Source organism: Onychostruthus taczanowskii, unplaced genomic scaffold (genome assembly GCF_017590055.1).
Source record: "Onychostruthus taczanowskii isolate IOZ18803 unplaced genomic scaffold, ASM1759005v1 scaffold3, whole genome shotgun sequence".
NCBI classification, from domain to species: domain Eukaryota; kingdom Metazoa; phylum Chordata; class Aves; order Passeriformes; family Passeridae; genus Onychostruthus; species Onychostruthus taczanowskii.
Window position 1 is genome coordinate 10,061,854 of NW_024500349.1, and position 22,363 is coordinate 10,084,216.

General features: G+C 41.2%; 1 protein-coding gene across 1 annotated transcript in view; it reads right to left on the reverse strand.

Moving 5' to 3' along the window:
- Positions 1-22,363, reverse strand: part of MKX (mohawk homeobox) — a 48,634-nt gene that overhangs the window by 21,755 nt on the left and 4,516 nt on the right. Inside the window, exons 3-4 of the mRNA XM_041408578.1 lie at positions 16,102-16,255; positions 14,552-14,887 (exon numbers count right to left, since the gene is read on the reverse strand). Coding sequence (XP_041264512.1) covers positions 14,552-14,887; positions 16,102-16,255 — 490 coding nt within the window. The remainder of the gene's footprint in view (positions 1-14,551; positions 14,888-16,101; positions 16,256-22,363) is intronic.

The window sequence follows — 22,363 nt, forward strand, 5'->3', positions numbered from 1 at the left end:
GTTTGCTTTTCAAGACAAAACAAGCTAACAGAAACATGCAGTAGAAATCATCTTTATGGCCAATACTGCAGACAAATTACTGGGGAACACTTTTGTTTTTCGTGGTGAATAAATTGCCCCTGTAACACTCCCCAGCTGAAGCCCAGTTTCCCCTCCAGCTGGTGCTGCCTGGACAAGCTGGAGCTGTCTTGTGCATGGCTCAATCCAACTTGCACACCAGACCTTACAAAATTTTCTCTGTTTTCTTTGTCTCACTCTTTTTATATTGCTTCTGGTGGTTTTCTCTGTGTGTTTTTGTTGCTGCTTGCTTCCCACCCTTGCCACTCTTCAACTGCTTGCTGGGCAGGCACAGCAATTCCATGTAAGGAACGCAGGAAAGAGAAGCATTCCTTGATTTTTCTGTGCGCAGTAACTTGCATGACATTTGATCATAGACAGAGATTAAGTCATTCATGAATAGGGCCCAAAGGGAGGAACAACTCCAGAAAAACAACCCTCCTCACTGTTAGTGAAGCATCCAGGGCTCCACAATCATTACTGCCACACTTACAGTTCATAGCCGATCTGGCAAAGCAAGGAATCCAACTGCAGGCTCTGTGGTTTAAATAAAATGTATCTACAGCAGCTTGGATCAATGTTTAAAAATGTTCCATGTTGGTTTAGTCCAAGGGCAAGCTTTTAAAATTAAAAGAAAACTTTGGCTTTAATTACAGATTAAAAGTGAAAGTTGTTTAAAAAGAATGCATATTCTAAGAACAGTAATAACAGTTACTTAAAATTTAAAACTCATTTTTCTCTCTCCCAGAGTGTGACAAGTCTCCTTGTAAATATTTAAAACACAAGTTTCAAAGCTATTAATTTGTGGACAATATTTAGGGTGCTTCTGCCTTGCTGTTGTGAATCTTTGGCAGAGCTCAACTTTTTCCTACATTTATACTTTTATACTAAAATAAGTGTCAGATTTTGATGCATGTTACAATGGCCAAAAAAATAACCACAACTGTAACTTGTACCTCCTTTTCTTCCCCTAAATTTTGTCACCACATATGTGTGAGGCAGCAGATGTCACCACCCTGTACATAAATGCAAAGGGTTTATTCCAGAGCAGCTACAAGCAATGTGATCCCACAGTGGTTAGGTGCTACAATGGAGAAGCTGCTGCTCTTGGGATGATTTTCAGCAACAATTGTCCATCTGAAAATCATTAGTGCATAGCAGTGGATTTTCCACATGTTCATATGCTGGACAAGCAGGTTGCCCTTGAAGTATGGTTCCCTGGGGGAAGAAGGAAAACCCAGAGAAAAGTATTCTATTGTCAGATCACGGTTTCACTAGAGCCAGACAAAAATATGGTCAAGCATTCACATGGCTGCTCTGCTGGCAAAACGATAGGGTACTGAAATGGAGACAGCTAATGAGGAAGGCAAAGAATGAGTTTCAGGAAGAAGACCTTAAAGGAGTACAGATTTTTTTTTTTTCATTTAAAAATTCAAAAATAGGGGTAAGTATGCAAATGTAATGACTTTCAGATTACTGACCTTTCTTTTTATAAGGTAAAAAAGGTTTAGAAAGGGTAGTACTTTCCAATAAAATATCTCATCTTTTAATTCAGCTGTGTTTGAAGCACCAATAAGAAAGTATTGAAAGAGCCTAAGTAAAAAAGTGTATGATTCTAACTAGGCAGTATTTGTTATTTAATGCCCCATTAATCGATAATTTGGCTTGAAAGAGGAAAAAAAGTTGGCAAAAGAGAATGGAATTCTTTAGCTCCTTGTTTTACTTAAGAAAAATTCCCAACGGGCTTCACTTAAACAAAGAACTTTAGTTTTCCACTGGAAAGACAAAAAGAAAATCTTGGTCTAGCATGTCCTGCCACATGCTTTAACTACACAGTAAAAGAGTATGTACTTGGATCCCAGGCACATTTCAAAAGTGTAGTATTTATTAGCTGCTCTGTTGCCAAGTTCCACTATTATCATTTTATTATAACTAAGGTATATTTTTACTAACTAAATTATATTTAGGTTTTTAGTTTAAGCATTTGAAGGTCTCGGAGTGTCACGTACAGATGACATACAATATATCAAAGGCCTTTGTTGATTTTCTCCCTCCTCTCCTCTCCAAACAGTTACCCTGTATTTGTGAACTCGGGGCGCCTGATTTACCTAAACCCATATTCCAGCTGTAAGATGTGCAGGGGCCCAGGGAGCAATATCCTGGGATGAAGCAGAGCTCACCAAGGATGAAGCTGAGCCCTGTTAGCGGATATCCCACTGCACACACGTCCCTCACACCCTGAGGGGCAGGACAAACCCATCTCTCCCGACTTCCTCCTTCAGACACCTTGCCCCAACACTCGTCTCTCACCCCTTGGCCAGCTCACATAGACCTGGCTTTTGTCCAGGACCTCCTGTTCCCAGCTGGGCCGGGGGCTGGAGGTGTTGCATGGTGGGACACAAGCTCCCCATGGACAACGGTGGGCAGGAGCCAGTGGCTCATGGGGAGTTTACCTCAGCAGACCCGTCTCCCATACCTTCTGTAAAAGGATTTTTGGTCCTGTGGGGAGCCTGGAGCCGCTGTCTGAAAGCTGTCCAGACACGATGGGAAGATGACACAGCCATGAGGCAAGAGAGGGTTTGGTGGGCTCACATCAGGCTGAGTGCTGCCGCTGCTCTGGACAGGGAAGGGGTGTTTCTGAGCAGCCATAAAGCCCACGGACAGAAATCAGAGCTCCCCAAGCCTCAGCAAATGCAGTAGCACCACAGCACTGAATACAGCCTTTATTTTTCCTACTTTGTGCAAGGAATGAAGGATAAGGAGTACCCAAATATGAACACTTACACTCTCTGAGGCTCAGAGTCTGATCTGTGAGCAAAGATCACACTGAAAGCAGCAGGAGTTCACAAAGTGAAGTTTGGAGAGATTTGCGAACACATGAACATTGTGCGTCAAATCATGTACCACTCTTTGGGGCCAAAACACTCAAGACCAAGACCAGATCTTGGCAAAAAAAATTGGAGTTTTGCACTTCCAAGCACTTCCAAAGGATTGGTTTTAAAACATATCAGAGTTCCTGTCCCTCAGTTATCAGGTGAAGATAAAGGCCCTTTGAATTGGGTATAGATATAATTGTCAACCCTTTCTGAAATAAGAGGGAAGAGAATCAGGTTTGTCAATCTATGATTTGAATGAGTTATAGAAGAATGAGAAATATAAAGGACATTTTCCCTATATAGATTCACGGCAAATGTAATAAACACAAATTAATGTTTATGTGCACATGTAGTAAGGAGAAATTATCACTCACAGTCTCAGTAGACAAGGAGAGGAAACAGCAGCAGAAAGGCTGGGACAAAATATAAAAAGGAAAACAGGCTTATAAAGACACCTGCCATTTTTGTTCATTTAAGTGTTTAAACAAATATTTCTTCACATCGGTTTAGACAGCAAAAATAAGCCTTTGCATGAAACAAAAGATTACTGGGATAAATACCTGCAGGTCAGCCTTGTCTTCTCTGCTGACTTTTGTGTAAAAGACTTTCAGCTTTGCAGGGGCAATCTGGAGTAAGCAACTCAGCAAGGTGTGGGATTTGAAAGCAAGATATATGATTGTTTGTAGACAATACAGTTGGGAGCCTCTTTTCCTCTGTCTTTGCAAAATTCACTGCCATGGTGAACTTCTGCCCAGCTCTGAGCTGAAGGCACAAGCACAGCAAAACAGCAAGAGAATATTGTAACAGAGCACTACGGAAATATATGTGCATCTGCATGTATGTGTATATATGAAACACTGTATATCTTACAAACACCACTACAATCTCAAGTGCTGGCCAGAGCAGGACAGGTTTTTTGGCTTCTCTTCACTTTAGAAAGTGTCACTAAACATCCAGCACTACTGAGATTCAACAAGTAGGAGGCCCAGAACTACTGTAATTATGATATGGCAGAGAGGGGCTCCAGCTTCACCCAGCAGCCCTGCTCCCCCAGCTGACATAAGCTTCACAGGCTGCTTGTGGCTCTCTGACACTGCTGCCACAAACAGTGCTGCAGACACCCAGAGCCTTCCCTGAAAAAGGAATAAAGGCTGCTGTCTTCTGGAGGAAGCTCCTATTTAAAGATGATCCCAGGGAAATTATTTGATGCAAAAATCAACAGCTACGTCAGCTAAAAAGCATGAAAGGGAGAAAAGCAGGACAATGATTTTAGTGCCTCTGTGTAAAGGACAATCCACCACCACAGTGCAGAGCTGCCATAAATAGTCGGGAGCAGACCACTGGATTTGCACACCAGACCCAGAACCTGCTCCCTGAGCAGCCACCGTGGGACAAAGCCAGATCCTGCTCCTTGGGGTCGAAAGAGCAATTAGACAAACAGGGACCTGGGATAAAAGTCTGCCTGAAGTCAAGGGCCGAGAGGAATTCTGCAGCACACCAAGACCTCATTAAAACTGCCCGCAGTGTCTGGCCCACAAAGTACATCCAGTGCAAGGAGCGCAGCGCTGCCGCTGTTTTGCAATGCATTACAAAATACCTTGGCTAGCAGAAAGAATTTGAGGCAATTTGCTCCTGAAGAGCCAGGTCGTGAAGAGCCTTCATTTTTCCAGCAAAAAAAAAATGGATTTAAGTTGACAAATAGTAACAGAGAGAAAAAAACACCCTGACAAAGTAAGGGGAGATGGAGAAACCGACAAGGTTTAACTTGATCTTTGAGGGTGTAAATCTGTCAATACCCACAAATGACCACAAGGCCACATGCCAGTTTTCACTCCGAGATACCGTAACTAAGACATTTGGCTGGTACCTCACATTGGAAAGAAAGTTTTTACATTTAGAAATGTAAAACATTGTAACATTTAAGGAATTTTGGCTACAGCCCACTAGCCAGCCTTCCCCCAGCCTCAGCTAGGGGATTATTTTGAATGTTGCTTTGCTTTTCGTGCATCTGTTGCCTAAATCAATGTGGAGGCATGAGGGAGGGACTGAAAATTGGCTCTAGAAGTAGTGGTATATTTTAGTGTCATAACTGAGAGTCTTGGCAATCCCTTTTGACTTGAAATATCAGTGCCATACCAAACGATCTGGTCATCATAACCTCAATTTCTGGCCATCAGTGAAAGAACAGAGATAGAGTCACTGACGTCGGGTTTCATGGCCACTGTGAAAAATTAAGGAAAACAGATTTCATGCCTCATTGGAATTTTGCTTTACCTATTTTTGTGTTTCTTTTCAGCTATTCCAGCTTCAAATGTTTATCTGATCTCCTTCTGTTTGAATAGTTTTTCACTTTTCCAGATTTTCTACAACGTAATTTACCTCTCCAAGTCTTTTCCCTGCTTTAAAAAACTGCTGATCCTTTTTTTTTTTTTTTTTTTTTTTTTTTTAGCTCACATAAAACTCACTTATACAAGCCTTTTGCATGCTTTTACTGTTAGGACATATTTCTCCTTTAGCAGATCTAAAGTGGTGATTTGATGCCAATTTAATGCCATAAAGCATAAAAGACCTCAACAGGTCTTTAGTAATCACTGGTAATTTCCACATCTGCCTCTTTATCTCATACCCAGGTTTTTAAGTCTGTAGTGAAGTGGATTTAATATCACTGAATCCAACTCTGGCTTTCTGGATAATTAGAAATTGAACTCTACAGATGAACACTAGACAAGGTTTTGCAGAACAGGTGTTTTTAACAGCACTCCTCTTTCTCCTTCAAGCTGACAAAACTCCCATGCACAAACAATATCTGCAGGTTCCTGATATTTTCTGAATTGCTCTGTACAAACTCATCCACAGCCCAGCATTATTCCATGCAGATGTCCCTTCAGTCCACTTCTCAAATTGTGTCAAAACCCTCCCAAAAGCTTCTCTGTGAGTACACATGAAATATCAGAAGTCTGGTCTCACTAAACTGCTTTCATCATTATGTTTCTGGTATTCACATTATGGACAAAAGACCTAAAAAATTTCAGTTGAACACATATAGGAGGGTTGGGGTTTTTTTTTCAAATTACAGAATTACTTTTAAAACCCACAAATCTGCAAAGGGAAATAGGATTTGCTGGATCAGATAAGATCATTTGTTTGTCTTGTCAGGCATGTTCAGTGTGCAGCTTTTTAGAAAAGAAAATTAAAATTGGAGGAAGCAATGGTGAATAAAAATAATTTTGCAGTTCAATACTGTATCTGTTTTTACAGTATTTTAAGAAGAATTAAAAAAAAAAAAAAATCTCACCCAAAAGAAGACAGTCCATTCTTCTTGTTTCCCTAATTTTTTCTATTACAATCAGGAGATAAATTCTACCATTTACACCAGCACGAATACAATTTTTTAATCTATTTGAGAATCATCAAACACTGCTTTGGTGCACAAGACTGGAGAGTTTCAAATGTTTGCCACTCATATCAAAATCTTGCCATGGTAAGGAAAATGCATGCGTTTGTGCATGTAAGCAAATACAGAAAGACACAAAACATTTTCTTTATTTACAGCTATATGACTGAACGCAAACAAGCTGCTTTTCACTAGTTTCACCACAGGCATAAAATATTTCAGACTCCAGGACTACTGAGAAGCTCACAGTTTTTTTCACCAGTCATCATGCTCCAAATTTACAAGCCTCACTCAGATGGTTATTACTGGGATGTACCTGCTTAAATCCCTTCCACAGATGGGAGAGTGAACACTGTTCGTGCCAAGTTTCAGTCTGGATTGAATTTTTACAGCTGGGTCATAAATTTGCAGATTAAAAGGGTTCTAATGGAAACACAGGTACAACCTTAACTACAGCAACATGAACAGCGGCAAGGTAACTAACACTGCACGAGGGACAGTCTGCACTACAAGCAGAATCTACCAGGATTTACCCAAAATCACATTATTTCTCCCCAGCAGCGGCGGAAGGAGGCTGGGACATGCAGAAAACTCATGCCAGGTGTGAAGTTTCAATTCAGCTGTTTTTCCAGAAAGAAGTGAAACTTTTATGGGCTTGCCATTCCTTTAAGTTTACTGCCCCAGCCAGAATGTGAAAAGTCCAGCCCTTTTTTCCCTTCTGCTACTATCCTGTCTCGCCTGTGCCTGCCTTGTCTGCACCCTGTCCCCTTCTGGTCACACTTTCTTGCACTGCACACAGATTAGTATGTTAGTAAGGCAGTGGTTGCACTTGATGAAGATTATAGATTTCATATGCAAAAGTGACCCACTGGGCAATAAGGAAGAGTTTTGTCCCTGTCATTTCTCTTTCTTCATGCAGGTGCCATGAGCAGATGTCTTGGTGCAGGAGCAGAGTCAGCTGCAGTGCCAAAAGAGCCCCGAGGAGCAGAACAGGCACACTTCAGTGCTGGAGCCAGCACAAGTTTTGCTCACAACCCAGTGATCTGCCTCCAGCCATGGCTTTGTCTGCTCAAATATGCTACCCCATCACTGATGTTGTTTGTGATTTCTAAGCCACTTCTGATGATGTAACAGCACACATCTCTGTGTTTTATTCCTCTGTTTCGCTATTCCATGTATAAAATCATGCCATTTTTTAAAAGTTCATTGGCATATATCTCCCCTTTGCCACAAACAGCTGATACTCACATTTTGCTGCTGGGTCCTCCTGGGTAAGGGACAGAGCAGACACACCCTCCTTTGTGCCTTCACAAGCATTCTGGGGGACAGCAGCAGTGCCAGGGCCCCTCTGCATGCACACCAAGGCAGCATGGGGCAGCCAGGCTACAGAGACATCCCACGGGATGCAAAACACTGCTCCTGCCTGCTGCTGCCCTGCTCTGTCCCTGGTTCTTGCAGCAGGGCTGCAGCACCCAGGGCTTTCTGCTGCTCTGCTTCAGCTGGTACATGGCTCATTTACCTGGTCTCATTACCTCCCCCAAGCCCCACTCTGCCCTCCTCTCTGAGCAGTGTTTCTTTCTGCAGCAATGGCTGCAGCTGGCTGATGTTTGCAAGGCTGAGGCACCCCTGAATCAGGGCACAAGCCATGGCAAGGCAGCACGTGAGCCTGGCGTTTCTGCTGCAAGAGATCTGCACACAAACTTGGCTACTGGGGAAAATCCTGCTCAGGCAGTGGAAGGAGAAAAGGAATCACATCCATTTCATTAAATGAGTTTTCCCAAGCTGTAGTTTCACACACTCTTTAAATATCCTTAAATTAACTGCTAATTTTCTAACTAATTTCCCTATTATATTCATTACTAACCATGCAGTCTAGAGCTAAAACTGGAAAACAGACTGATTTACGACTATGTGCTTTTCCATGCACATAATTTCCTGAAACATTCACATTTTGGCTGGCCCCAGGTTTTAAAACCAAGCATAATTCTGAAGACATTCGGAACAATGGGAAAATGGGGATAAATACTTTTTTCTCTTTGAAAACACCTTCACTAAATGAGTGAAGCCTAAGGCTTGCCAGAGAACAGCTTGCTGAGGCCTGGAGCATTGACTAACTCTAAAGAGGAGTATTAAAATATATAGTTATTAGAAACTGGTGACCACACATTTTTCCTGCTGTGTCTGAGAGAGGTCTTGGGCAAGCACAGGGATCTGATGCTTTTTGGCCACAGCAGTGAATATTTGCATTGGGAAAATTTTAATGGTCTTGGAGAAACAAAGGCAGGCTTGCTGTACCAGCACAGGCAGCAACAACCCGTGGCCATGGAAACATGGCTGGTGCCCTGATTTTTTTGGTGTCTTCTCTGATTTTTCGGTCAAATGTTGTAATATTTTCCATTTCAAATCGTTCATGCAGGAACATCCCATTCCCTACAATGACAAAGCTGTCAGGAGTCCTGACACGTGCTGCTCTGAGGCAAGCTGGTTTGCAGAAAATCCTCTGCAGCCAATACCTGGCTCAAGACAGTTTTTACTGAAGCATGTGGAAAATTTGCCATGACACCAACAGAAGCTAAACCAGAAGACGTGCCCACAGTCCGCCTCTGCTCTGTGGGGTCTCCACAGCAATTACACCTGAATTACAGAACAGGCACAAATATGCTGCTATTGAAGCACATCTTATCTGCATCCAGGCAGATCTCTGGAATCTTTAATATTTTGTGTTTAAACAGGAAAAAAAAAAGCTTTAAACATTCATAACCTTTTGCATCTGAAAACAAACAGATAAACCAAGAATGCACAATTTTGCATCCAGCACCTGTGAGAAAACAAATACTCTTTTCCAATGAAACAATGGAGTGGAGAGAAGTGGCACAGGAAAACTGCACTGCCCAGAGTGCTGCTTCCCCTCTCAGCAGGGCTGGCTCCAGGCAAAGCTCTTCCTTGCTGGCTGCAGCCCCTGGGTGCCCAGGCTTTTGGGACAGTGCTCTGCCCCCAGCTGTTGTTGTTCCCAGCCCACCCGATGCTCTCTCCCTCCATTCTCCTACTTGACAGAGGCTGGAACTGCTGCCTTCCCACAAAAAAGATTCCATTTTGATGCAGCACTGTTTTTTGGGGTCATGTGGAGAAAATCCTGACCCATTCCCCTTGCAGATCAGGTACTGAGAAATCAAGAAACTAAAGAGAACTAAAAAACCAGCTTATTTGATTTTTGGTGTTTGAACTGAAAGAAATGCAATAAGTGAACCAAACTAGCAGGATCTTTAAAGTTCTCAGGTTTGGGCTATCACATCTGGTATATTAAACCTGATGCTTCCCGTGCAGTAAAGGCATTTCCTTTTATTCTTTCTTTAGAAAAAACAACAGAGCAGTAAATTAAACACAATCTTCTCCTCAATTCTCAATTCCATGCTATTTTAGTTGACGAATCAGTCATGTAATAATAAAATTCCTGCAGAAATACGATCTTAAATTGTAACCTTCAAATTGCAGTCATGCTGCTGTGTGCATTTAATACTGTACTTGACATTCACCTTTTACATTTCACTTCTGGATGACATTAGGATCTGAAAAAAGACCTCCTTCAGCTTTCCCAGGTTACCATTTATTTCAAAGTATCCCCAAGGTCTCCAGCACTGTTTAGATCCAACTTGCAAAAGCCACTGCTGTGAGCAGTTTTTGTAGGTCCCTTGAGTTGTTTCTGAAAACAGGTTCCATTGTGTTCATATTATGCTTTCAAATTTTATGGCTTGTTTTTAAATTACACGTTAATTTCTAAAAATGTTAAATTGCAAGGAAAAGTTGGCAAGGACCACACAGAATCACAGCACTGTTCTGCAGTTTGTGTCTCTCTACAGTAGTTCTGTGCATGGCTACACCCTTAATTTAAGTGCTCTGTAGAAATGTGGACCTGGTCCTGCAGAGTGCCGAGGGTCTCATCAGAGGTGCTCAGTGTGCTGCAATAAATTACCCAGGATAGTGCTTTATAAATCACCAACTTTGCAAGATCCAAACGAAAGAAAGAAATGAAGGTGAGAGGAAAGAAAAATTCAGTAGTAATGAAAGCATCAGAAACAGAGCACACTCCTGAGTATAAATGTCTAAAAATAGAGATCAAACATTTTCAAAAATCGGCCAGTCATTCAAGCGCTTCTTTAAACCACCCTCTTTTCCAGGCCTGCAAGTCTTGAGTTTCCTCACTGTTTTTATTTGTTCTGGCTTTTCTACTGTGCTAAGTAACACGTAAAGTGAAATCAATGAAAAATGTGCCTACAGAAAAAGGACTCCCTGTCCTGCTATTTCACCTCTTTTTCTCTTGCTTTAATTTTTCCTTTCTTTCACTAGACAACAATATCCCAGAAAGCTGGGAATTTTTCATTGCCTTGTGCTACAACGATACAGAACATTTTGTTTCTGCAGGTGACTGACAATAGGGTACTCAGGGAGCACCACAGCTAGATTACAGAAAAGTCAACATTTTAGTGATCCGTAAACCAAAGACTGACGTTGCCTCTTTAGATTAATATTCAGCTTCACTACAAACATTAGATCTTTTCCTTGTAGATTTCTGGAGTGCTTGTTGCAGTCAAGACTGTTATTTCTGCATGCATTTGTACAACAAATACGGGTAGAGAAGTCTGCTTTCACTTATTCCTGTCACACAGAGAACCCGCTGTGAGTGACTGCATGCCAAGCAGTTAGTGAAAACCAGTTCTCCAACACGGCTTTTTAACTAAACAAAAACACTGAACTGAGCCTTTCAGTCATCAGTTTAAGATGCACATTTCACCAATTATCTATACTTATATATTATACCTGCACCAGGATTGATCTGAACTGAAATTTTCTGCTTTAAGTGAACACACTTGTGTCTGTCCCGTTATATCCATAAGAATATCAGCTTTGACAGAAGGGCTTACGGAAGCCTGCGCCATCCCCGTGGCGGCTGCGCTCTTGCCCGGCTGCCGGCACTTTCTGCCCGTGCTGCCTCCTGCTGCAGCTGCCTGGGGGAGAAATGGCCAGGGAATGGCAGTGTGGGCACTGCACCTGCGAGGGCTCCCACTCGGGGTTTGCTGCTCCTGCTCCAGCACCGAAACTGCTTCCCATGAGCTCACGGTCATTGCGTGGAGGTATAAAAGAGGCTGCTCTGCCGACAGTCACTCACACAGCCTGTCCTTGATCTTTATGTGGGATTTCCCAGTTGCATGAAGCCGGAGTAGCATATGGTCCCGTGTTTATAAGCATGTTAATGACTGAAATGGGAACCTCTACAACCTGTTTTCCTTATAAACTGCAATTTCTTGTTTTTGTTATCGGACATTGCACGCATACGCCGTTAATTTGGCCAGGCTGTAGAGACACACGTGGTCATGCTGACCCCAGGCGCTGGGCTCACAAAGCAGCTCCAGACACACTGATGTACCTGAAATCAGGGTCCAGACCCTCATCAGAACCAGACAGGGCAAGTAAGCGTTCTTACTCCTGATCTGCTACAAAATGTTACCTTTTCAGGAAAGCACAATAAAGAATTCGCTTAAACTCCAGTGATTTCCCGTCCTTACAGGCACAACGACCTTGCCAAACATTTCTCAAAAATAAAACATCAATCAGTTTTCACTTCGTGCTTTTTGAAATGCTGCTTAAAATGTCTTAATAAATTAAAACACCTAGTAGGTACTTGACAATCCTGCAACAGGTCCTTTGTGTTAAAAATTAGCTGTTTTGCGCTACAAAAAATTGCAGTGTGGAACTTCTTGTGCGTGCTGCTGTCTCACTGTAAAATACACTTGCCACTTTCAGGAGGGTAAGAGTGATAAAGTCAGCCATACCCTGTTATTTGCTTAATCAAAATGTATTACAGCTATTTTAGTGAAAACACAGATACAGGTCTGGTACTGTACGGCACTGAGAACTGCCAACCCAGGTATTCCAATCACAAAGAAAAAACATTTAAAAAGTATATAATCCTTATTTATCTCTCCCTACCTAACAATCATGCAGATAATTTAATCTATTTGAAGGTAAGTTTCATAAATGGACAATACCTTGAAAATATATGCTTTCTTCATGAAAAGTTTAATTCCTGCATGTGTGACATCAGAAAATCATTAATGGGACTGTAATCTTGTAACTGAAAAAAGCCCATTTCTACCTATATTTCCTGAATGTTCACACATATATAGCAATGATATAGCAAAAAATTCGTGTATATATATGTCATATGTATATGATGTGTATAGATATGATTTTTTTTTCTTTCTACATACTGCTTGTCTGCTTTTGAAGTGCAAAAAGAATAAAACTATATCCTAAGAGCTGCTGGTCTGTTCTCAAAAAAATGTGAAAATGTTAAGGAAGATATTTAGGAACTGAATTAAATACAACCTCAAGAGGAGTTCAGGAATGTCACATAGGAACTTTAAGGACAAATATACTAGCTCTTAATCATTCCAACATAGCTGGTAAATTTACATAGCTACAGTGTGCTGCCCTCAGCTTTCACATTAATGACCATATTTTTCAGTGCAACTTGAAATTTGTCAAGAAGAACTTAATTCAGTAGCAAATTTATTATAAATTTTAGAAAGTCACTGCATCCATTTTTAGGTTATGGTATAAAGTACAGAAAAACAGAAGTTTGCATATCTGAGCTTCTGCATCTGCTTTTGAGTAACTTTTCACTTAAAAATAAAGCTTGGCAGACAATATACTTATAATGCAAGCCAAATGCATTTGGTATGTTCAGAAAAAAAAACCCCAAAACTAACAGAGAGAGTTTATTTTGAAACTTATTAATTGAGCATGCATTATTCTTTCTCTCCACGAGACCCCATTTCTCTACAGGGTCCCAAATCGTTCCCAACAACCTGCACACATAAACATCCTCCTAATCCCCACCAACAGAACTCAGCCTTGTGACCCTTCCACATGGACAAATAAACCCACAGGAAATGTGCCAGGAAAGAAGAAGAGAGGGGGTAAAGGCTGCAAACTGGAGAAGTTGCAAAGGCACCTGAACCTGCCTGCCAAGGCAGCCAAGGGGAACCAAGCGCAAAATCTAAATCTGTATTAACTTTACTGCAAAATCCTCCAGTACTTTTGAGCAATATCCATCCCCAAAGTGATGCTGCCCTCAGGGTGGTCCCAGACAGAACAACCTGCCAAGAAAGGCCCAGGACAACACAAGGAGCTGCTGCAATGAGTTAAAACCCTGAGACACCAGTGGAGACCTTCAGAGACTGAGGTGCAAAACTTGATATTTTTCAAAATGAATTTTTTTTTACCTTATGTCCAAAAGAAATACAGACGAAGTTTCACAAGAGGAGCCTTCCAGCACCCTCTGACTCACTGGAACTTAAGCAAGTCCTGATCTTGCCCTGATTTACAGCAATTTACTGGCATGAACCAGGCAGTCCCATGTGCCTTGCTCTGACTGGTAATACAGTGGATGACATTACATCACACTTGTATGTTTTTATTGATAAAACTAAAATAATAAACTATGTGCAACCCTTCAAAAAACAGCAAGACAAGGTATTTAATGGCCAAGTCTGTGGCCCCTTAGCTCGTGAGAGTGATGCAGAAATGAGTCTTCACTAACACCTGTATTCCTAAGAGAAGCATGAGCACCAAAGGGTCACATACACAAGGCACTCTGAGGGCAGAAAAGGTGCTGTACAACAGGGGAAAGTGTTCATATGCACTCCACTGAAGGAAAAATTGCTCATGAAGTGTCACAAACTGACACTTTGAAATTTCAAAGCCCTCTTCTTCCTCCCACCTTTGGCCAAGGAGAACTTCAGTCCTCCTCTAGTCCTCCCTTATTGTAATAGAATACACAAGAGTTTTCTCCCTGCTTAGGCTTTTGTTACTGCTGACAAAAAGTGGTCTATAAGTATCATTTCAAAAATTATCCCCATTGCTCCATTTGAAAAACAAACCAGCTTCATTAGTGGTTGATAACAGCACTTAACTGTAATACTGCAGGTAGAACTTCTCCAGAGACTGAAAGGGTGGACAGGATTTATCCACTCTGATATGAGAGGATGGACAGGAGTAATCCACTCTCATACAAGAAGATGGACAGGAATTTTCCACTGTCAAATGAGAGGATGGACTGAAGTCACCCAGTCTCACAAAAGGCACAATCAGGTGAACTTATTCCAGAAGCCACTGTCTACTGAAGATGTCTGTAATAGAAATCATGCAGAAAAATATCCCTTACCTGTCCGATAGACAAAATTGCCTTCTGTCTCTGATGATGATGGAGACACCAGTTCTTCCTCAAATTCATTGGAACTAAATGAACCAGAATGATTCCTTTGCCTTGTTTTTTCCATCATAGCTGCATTAGTAGCCATGACGTGTCTCAATGAGTCATTTAGGTAACGATTCAGTAAGCTGCTTTTGTATTTGGGGGGTGACACATAATCCTCATTGGCACTTGCTTCTGCTCTCACTCCTGATTTTATTACTGAACTTTCAGTTTTAATCACAGTGTGATGAACTGGTTTGTTATATCCCCCTTCATTCATATGGTTTCTCGGAGGATTTTCTCCGTCTGAAAACAAAAGAACAAAGATACAGTAATACATTGAGTACTTACTATTTAACAAGAGGCTTTCTCTACATGTTTTGTTATATTGTGATAAATATAACTAATACTAGACAGTAACTTCAGCATTAGACACTGATTTTAATTTTCTTCTGTTCACACATTGTTCATAGTAGCTCCCAGGATTCTCAGGTGTTCCAGGCATTCTAAATTAATTAGCTGTAGAAAAGTCTTTGAGTCTAATTTGTTCATGAGTAACACAAGACAGGTAGAAAAGAATTGGAAAGTACCAACTCAATGATAAGCATTTAAAAAGCTATGTGAATAGGCTGAATTTTACTATCACAACTTGAAATTTGGTTCGCCTCAATACCACAGAATATTTAGGTACATTTGTTTAAACTGTACTCTTTAAACTGTTCTGCAAGCAATCTTTTCAAGGGAAGTGAGTAGAAATGTGAGTACATTCCCACATTTTTCAAGAAATGTGAGTACAGACTGAAGTTGGAACAAAGATATTTGAAATTGAGTACAAATAGAGACATACTCTTCTAAAAATTCACAGATTTCTGACAATGTTCTGTAGGATTTGTTCCTGTCATTGTATCTCCATGTCACAACTGTCTAAAAAAAGCACTCACAGACAGAATTAATACAAGAGTTCTATTAAAAATACAGGGTACTTTAAAGAAAAAATCCTGCTTTTGTTAATTTGTGTAAGAAAGAGAATTCTAGTACATCCTTTGATGGAAAACAGTTGCTATCAAAATACCTCAAATAAATAACAGTAATGTTCAGTTTACCATCTAAGATGCCCCACTAATCAACCCTTTAATGATGTATATTGCCATAGCCCTTCCATGAAGGAAAGTAACAATCAAGCGATTTCTCATTTCTTTATACCAACAAACGTAATCAATTTTTTCCCTTTCATGCAGACTAAAGGAATAGGCTTGTAGAATGTAATGAACAATTATCTTTCTAGCAACAATGAAATATAACAACACGCAGCCAGATTGCCACCTTGAACAGCTTACACAATCCTGCTCTGCAAGGCTGCGCAGTAGCTGGGAGCCAAAAGAGGCACCTAATTCACAAAAACAATAAAGGCAGATCCACCGAGGGTATTTGTGATTAAAAATTAGAGCTAACTTAGGGTATCTAATACTTTCTGAACATATTTAAATCAATTCAAAATCAGTAAAAGAGCATCAACAAACCTTCAGAGCATGAGTCATCGCTGCTCACGCTGAGTCGCTCAGCATTTCCCTGAACATATTTGTTGTACAGTTTTATTCGTAAAGCCCAGCTAAGATCTGGCTGCCTGACAGTGTTCTTCAGGCGACGTCTTGCGTTGGCAAACCAGTTTGATACCTGCATACAAACATGTGTGTCAGCTTCCCTTGAAAATCAGGCAAATCAATCAATCCATAGAGCCCTCAAGAGTTTTATGTGTGCTTTTAAGGGGACCACAAGCAAGAGAAATATGAACAGAAGTCCACAAAATTACCACTAAGCAGAGCAGGAATCTCATACAGGAAGGCAATTTCAGGCTTCCCACCCTTCCCAAGTGTTAGCAAAACCACATTATCACACGGTTTCAATTAAGGTGTCCCAAATACCAGTTTTATATTAATCCTTTTTTTTTTAAATTTTAAAGATAAAACCCTGAACTTTTAATATGAACCTTTAATATATTACTAACTTCCTAAATTAAACTAATATCTAATATTCAGGAATTGCCTTTGATATTTGTATAGGCTACAATAAGGCTATTGAACAGAAAAAGACACTCTAAATTTGTATATATATAAGCCCAAATTCTCCCTTGCACTTTAACAGAACTTTTAGCCTGACAAGCCGTGGGCATCAGGAAAGTCTTACACAGAGGATAATGCACTTTGACTCACTGCAGAAATACACCATTTGCTCTATAGAGAAGCTGACTTCACAAACTCTTTTTGTCATGGACAGTTTAAAATATAGTAAAGATGCAATTCCTCACAAAGTGAACTGCTAAATAATAGTATGCTTCGTCTTCCTTCCCAGCTTCAAAGCATTTTCTAGAGTTTGACTTAGCAAAATGGATTCATGTCAGTATCCCTCTAGCATACAGGCTCATTACAAAGTCAGGCTCAAACACAAGTATTTCACAGTGTTTTAGGCACTGAATAAGCAAAAAGGCACAGTCTACCCTTCAGTGCCAGCAGTGCTAATTAAACCATAATGTGTGTACTTCCAGTGACTTTGCATGAAAGCACACCTAATAAAAAGCTGGCCTTGATTCTACTGCAACTCAAAAAAGATAGAAAATAGAAAATACTGACAACTCCATCTTTACTAGAGCAAGAGCAGAGGCAAGTGACCAACATTCTAATGCTATTTGCTTAATGATAAAAAGGGTGTTAAAAGTACTATTTAACCCTGGCAGTGCACTTTGACATGACCTCTGCAAGAAGGAGGCAGAGTAGCATCACTTGCAGAGGGGAATGTAAAGAATGTTAGCACCTACAGCCCTGTTCACATCTTTGTGTTGTGAACATACACAAAGAGAAAGCCAGACTACTGTCGTCATATTCTGGCCTGGGAATGATCACACCATTTAATTTACATCAACCTGCAAAGCAAGTTCATACACGTTTTATCAATACATGCTACGCCACCTAACAAACTGTAGACCTTAGTGTTGGATTTTGGCCCTAGTTTTGTCATCTGTCTGTTGTAGCTAAGGTCACTGTATAAATCACACAGAAGTATCTGTCTAATTATTCTGGATCAATAATCTGAAGTGATTATGAGAAAAATAAACACTACATGCCTAAAGAAAAAGCAAAGCTACAGTTCAGAATCCCACAGCTAGAACTTAGCAGTGGTGCCTTATGCCTGTCACCTTGATTTTACTTAAAATCACGCTTACATGAAACAGGGTTCCACTGAAAACACGGTGAGCACTGCACCAGTGCTCAGATGGCAAACACGTAACTTTACAAGCCATGTATTTTACTATGACAGGTTAGAAAACCAAAACTGTAGCTGGCAAAGTAATTTTAATTCTCTTCTGAGGCTACTTGCTTGTAATCTTCGTATTTACACAGTAATTTTTACAGTAAATGAGATAGGGTGGGCTGGAATCCATGCACATTCTAATGCTGTTAGCAAAGTCACTCCAGACTGCTCAGCTGAAGCAGCAGTCACCTGCTGCATGACAGTGTAATCCTGAAATCAAGTATTTAACAGTAGAGATGGATCAATCCAGCGTCCCAATCAACAGGATTGCAGTTACTGTAGCGTTTTACCAAACTGACAGCTTTCCAACCTCTCACAATAAAGACTTCATTATGCTTCATTTTATTACATATTGAAATTTTTCATCAGTGAAGTGCCATTTACAGAAAAGATAGGATAGTATTGGTGTGATTCATACATAAAAGCAATTAAATTTAGCAGGAGTGATTTTTGTATGGTACTCTTGGTTTATTTTGGGCTTATTCTTCCCATGCCATTGCTGTGCTTTCTGCATATCAATATGAAAAGATGAATCATATTTTAAGTCTTCTGCTATGAGAGAAGGGAATAGTAGTATTTGATCATTATTTCACAATGAGATAAATATATTGCACCTTGTCCTCCTGCTCTTTATGGAGCAGATGATTTTAAGTGCCATCACACACCACATAAAAGACAATCAGGGGATCAGGCCCAGCCAAGGATTTGTGAAAGGAAGGTTCTGCTTGACCAACCTGCTCTTCATCTATGACAGTGTGACCCACTTAGTAGATGAGGGAAAGGCTGTGGATGTGTCTACCTCACATCAGTAACACCTTTGACATGATTTCCCACACCATCTCCTGGAGAAGCTGTCTGTCCATGGCTTGGATGGGTGTGCTCTTTGCTGGGTAAAAAAAAGTTTGGGTGACCAGGCCCAGAGAGTGTTGGTGAATGGAGCTCCATCCAGCTGGTCACTGGTCACCAGTGGTGTTCCCCAGGGCTTGGTATTGGGGCTGGTGCCGTTTAATAGCTTTGTCAATGGTCTGGACAAGGGGATTGAGGGCACCCTCAGTCAGTTTGCAGAGATACCATAGTGGGTGGGATTGTTGCTCTGCTGGAGGGCAGGAAGGCTTCACAAGGGATCAGTACAGGCTGGATCTGTGGGCCAAGGCCAGCAGTATGAGGTTCAACAAGGCCAAGTGCCCGCTCCTGGTTCACAACAACCCTGCAGAGCTACAGGCTGGGGGAAAGATGGAAAGATGCCTGCTGGAAAAGGATCTGAGGGTGCTGTTTGACATCAGATGAACATGAGCCAGAGAGTGTCCAGGTGGCCAAGAAAGCCAATGGCATCCTGGCCTGGATCAGCAATAGTGTGGTGTCAGAGACTGGAATCCTCTGGCATATGGTCTGGTTTGCATCTTCATTCAGGCAGAGGCATTTCTAACAATTTTAAGAACCAGACCATAACATGCAGCCAGCAGGGCCAGGGCAGTGATTGTCCCCTTGTACTTAGCACTGGTGAGGCTGTAACTTGAGTGCTGGGTCCAGTTCTGGGCCACTCAATTCAACTCAGGCACTGGAGTGAGTCCAGGGAAGGACAATAGAGCTGTGGAAAGGAGCCCAACTCTGATGAGGAGCAGCTGAAGGAGCTGGGGGAGTTTAGCCTGGAGAAAAGGAGGCTCAGGGAAGACCTTATTGCTCTTTACAACTACCTGAAAGGAGGTTGCAGCCAGCTGGGGTCAGTCTGTTCTCCCAAGTGACAAGTGACAGGACAAGAGGAAATGGCCTCAAATTGAATCAGGGGAGGTTTAGATTGGATATCAGGAAAAAATTCTTTACAGAAAGGATTGCCAGGCATTGGAACAGGCTGCCCAGTGAAAGTTACCATGGTTGAGTCACTGTCCCCAGAGGTATTTAAAAGAAATGTGGACTGGGTGCTTAAGACATGGTTTAGCAGTAGACTTGTAAATGGTGGATTAATGGTTGGACTCAATGATTATAAAGGTCTTTTCCAACAACTCTGTCATTCTGAAAGAACATCAAGTCAGGTTTTAGAAGAGAAACCTTTAACTAAAGCATGAAGCAGCAAACTCACTCTAGAACCTCTTATCCCAAATGCAATTACAAGAAGGACCATTAAAGCCTTGGAAGAAAGAAAAGTTAGTCAAATCCATTTCAGAGATTTTTAGGTTGAATCTATGACATGGTAATCTCTAGCTGCTTTCCAGCTTTTGGGCACTGGTGCATGTTGCTGGAAAATCCTGATTTCTAAGACATGATGAGAGTCAACACCTCTGTCACCCTCCAGTCTTGGACAGCCTCCAGGCGTGCGGACTGGAACAGGCTGCACGGGCACAGGCTGCCCCAGTCAGCACACTCACTGGACCTCCAGCCACCACCTGCCTCCTTCCAAGACAGCAGCAGCTTTACCACTCACTTCAACCAGCCCCAAATGTTACACTGTCTATCCCTGTGGTCTTTAAAAACCTGCCTGTCCACTGCTGTAGGTCCCACTCACGAAGAGTGCCAGTTTGCAACACGCTTACCTAAACCATTACAAAAAGAAACAACCAAAGCTGCCAAAAACATCCAACCTTTCCCATGGTCCCAAGCTGCGCTACTGTGATCTCCAAAAATAATAAAAGAACAACAAAAAAATTAGATAAAAGCCAGTGGGAAAGTCTTTGTCACATAAACCTCCCAAGAAGTAAGTATCTTGAAAAAACACATGATGAAACTCACTATTCTTGTAAAGTAACAATCCTGTAGTTCTTTGAGAAGTAAAAAGACAAAACCCAAGGGGAGCGATAATAGATGTGCTTTCCAGCATTCATTTTTTTACAGTAGTTCAGTTGTTCTCTAAGAGCATCAGGTACTTATATCAGCATCATGAAATATTGACCCTCTGGCTTTACTTCTGAAGACATATCTTCAATTTTATTGTAATTTGTTCTGCTTCAGTGCTTAACAGCGGCCAAACTTTCAGAAAGGGAGCAGACATCAAGTGATTCTCCTCCTCCAGTAATCCAGATATGCCTTTATAAATCTGAATATTATTAAATCCATAGCAGCACATGACTGATATACAAATCTTTGTATTGAAAAACCTTCTTTCCAACAATACACACATTCATATTTCTTTCTGGAAGGGATATACTGGCATTTTTCTTTTTTATTTCACAAGAACATCTAAACCAAAATTTAAAATAAAATAAATCAAACAGTGTGGTAATAATACAAATGAAAATGTAGCATATTAATAGGACAAGTTATTGGATTCTGAATTGGAATCTAATTGGAGTAAAATATAAAATGCCTTTTCAAACTATATTGCTTTTTTGGTTTCCTGCTTTGGCAGTTGTGGAAGTAGAAAACTTTGGACTGTTGGACTGAAATCTGCAATAACATTTGCCTTGAGGACTCCCAAAGACCTTGTTGGCCCGCACAGGAGTAAGTCAGCCCAGAATTTGCCCCAGGTTTTGCTACTACTACTTAAGAAACAACATGATTTATGATTCCTGCAAAATCCTTGAAAGAGTCTGACTTTTCTTCAGCACTGCAGCTGGACATGCATCTGGAATAGTCCCCTTACTGTCCCACTGCACCCAAGAACAGTGGGGTAGGCCAAAGTATTAGTAAAGTAGAACAAATTAATTTAAAATCAGCCAACTGAGTGATAGAAAGACAAACGAAAATAAAGTTGTGGAAGACTTGACATGCAAATACAAAAGTTATTAGTCATTAGCATGTCATTAGTTTGTTCTCATAGTGAAAGTAAAAAAACAGGGATGGATGTTCACCTCTGTCTCACAGAAGAACTGGTTTTATCTATGCCATGGTCCTGAAAAAAGGTCCTTTGGATAGATGGTACATACTGGAATAAGGTTGATGAGATGAAAGAAAAGCACAGGGAGGAGAGTTACATCTGTATGATCAAAATTATTGTGACCACCACCATCTTCCAGGCAGCTGCTGAAGACCTTTTCCAAGGTCATCAGTCAGGTGAAAAACAAAAAAACACCCCAACCATTCATTTCCTAAATGAGATTTTGTCAGAAACTCAGAAACTCAAGGGGACATTCAACAGCATCTTTTGCCTTTCCTATGGCTTGTGATGACAAGGTGTCAGCACGTGAGGGATGCTGGGAAGAGGCAGCAGCTGTCAGCAGAAAACAGCCTCCACAGGAGGGGAAAGCTGGGGGAGCAAACACCACGGGACAACACTGAGAAATGCAAAAAGCATAGGAAATATGAGACAGGTCAGCAAACGTGAAGGCGTTTAACCCAGAGGAAATCATACACTGATTTCTGGGTCTCCAACGATGACCAACAATATTACTAGATTAGAAAAACAATTCATAGGCTACCCTGGTTGATGCTTTTGCAAAGTGCCCCTCCTGGGACAGAAGCAAAGCTTTCCAACAGACCCACAGCCCAGTCCCAAACCTGCTCTTGGTTACACCACTGGTCTGAAAGAGCACAGCCTTCAGGAAA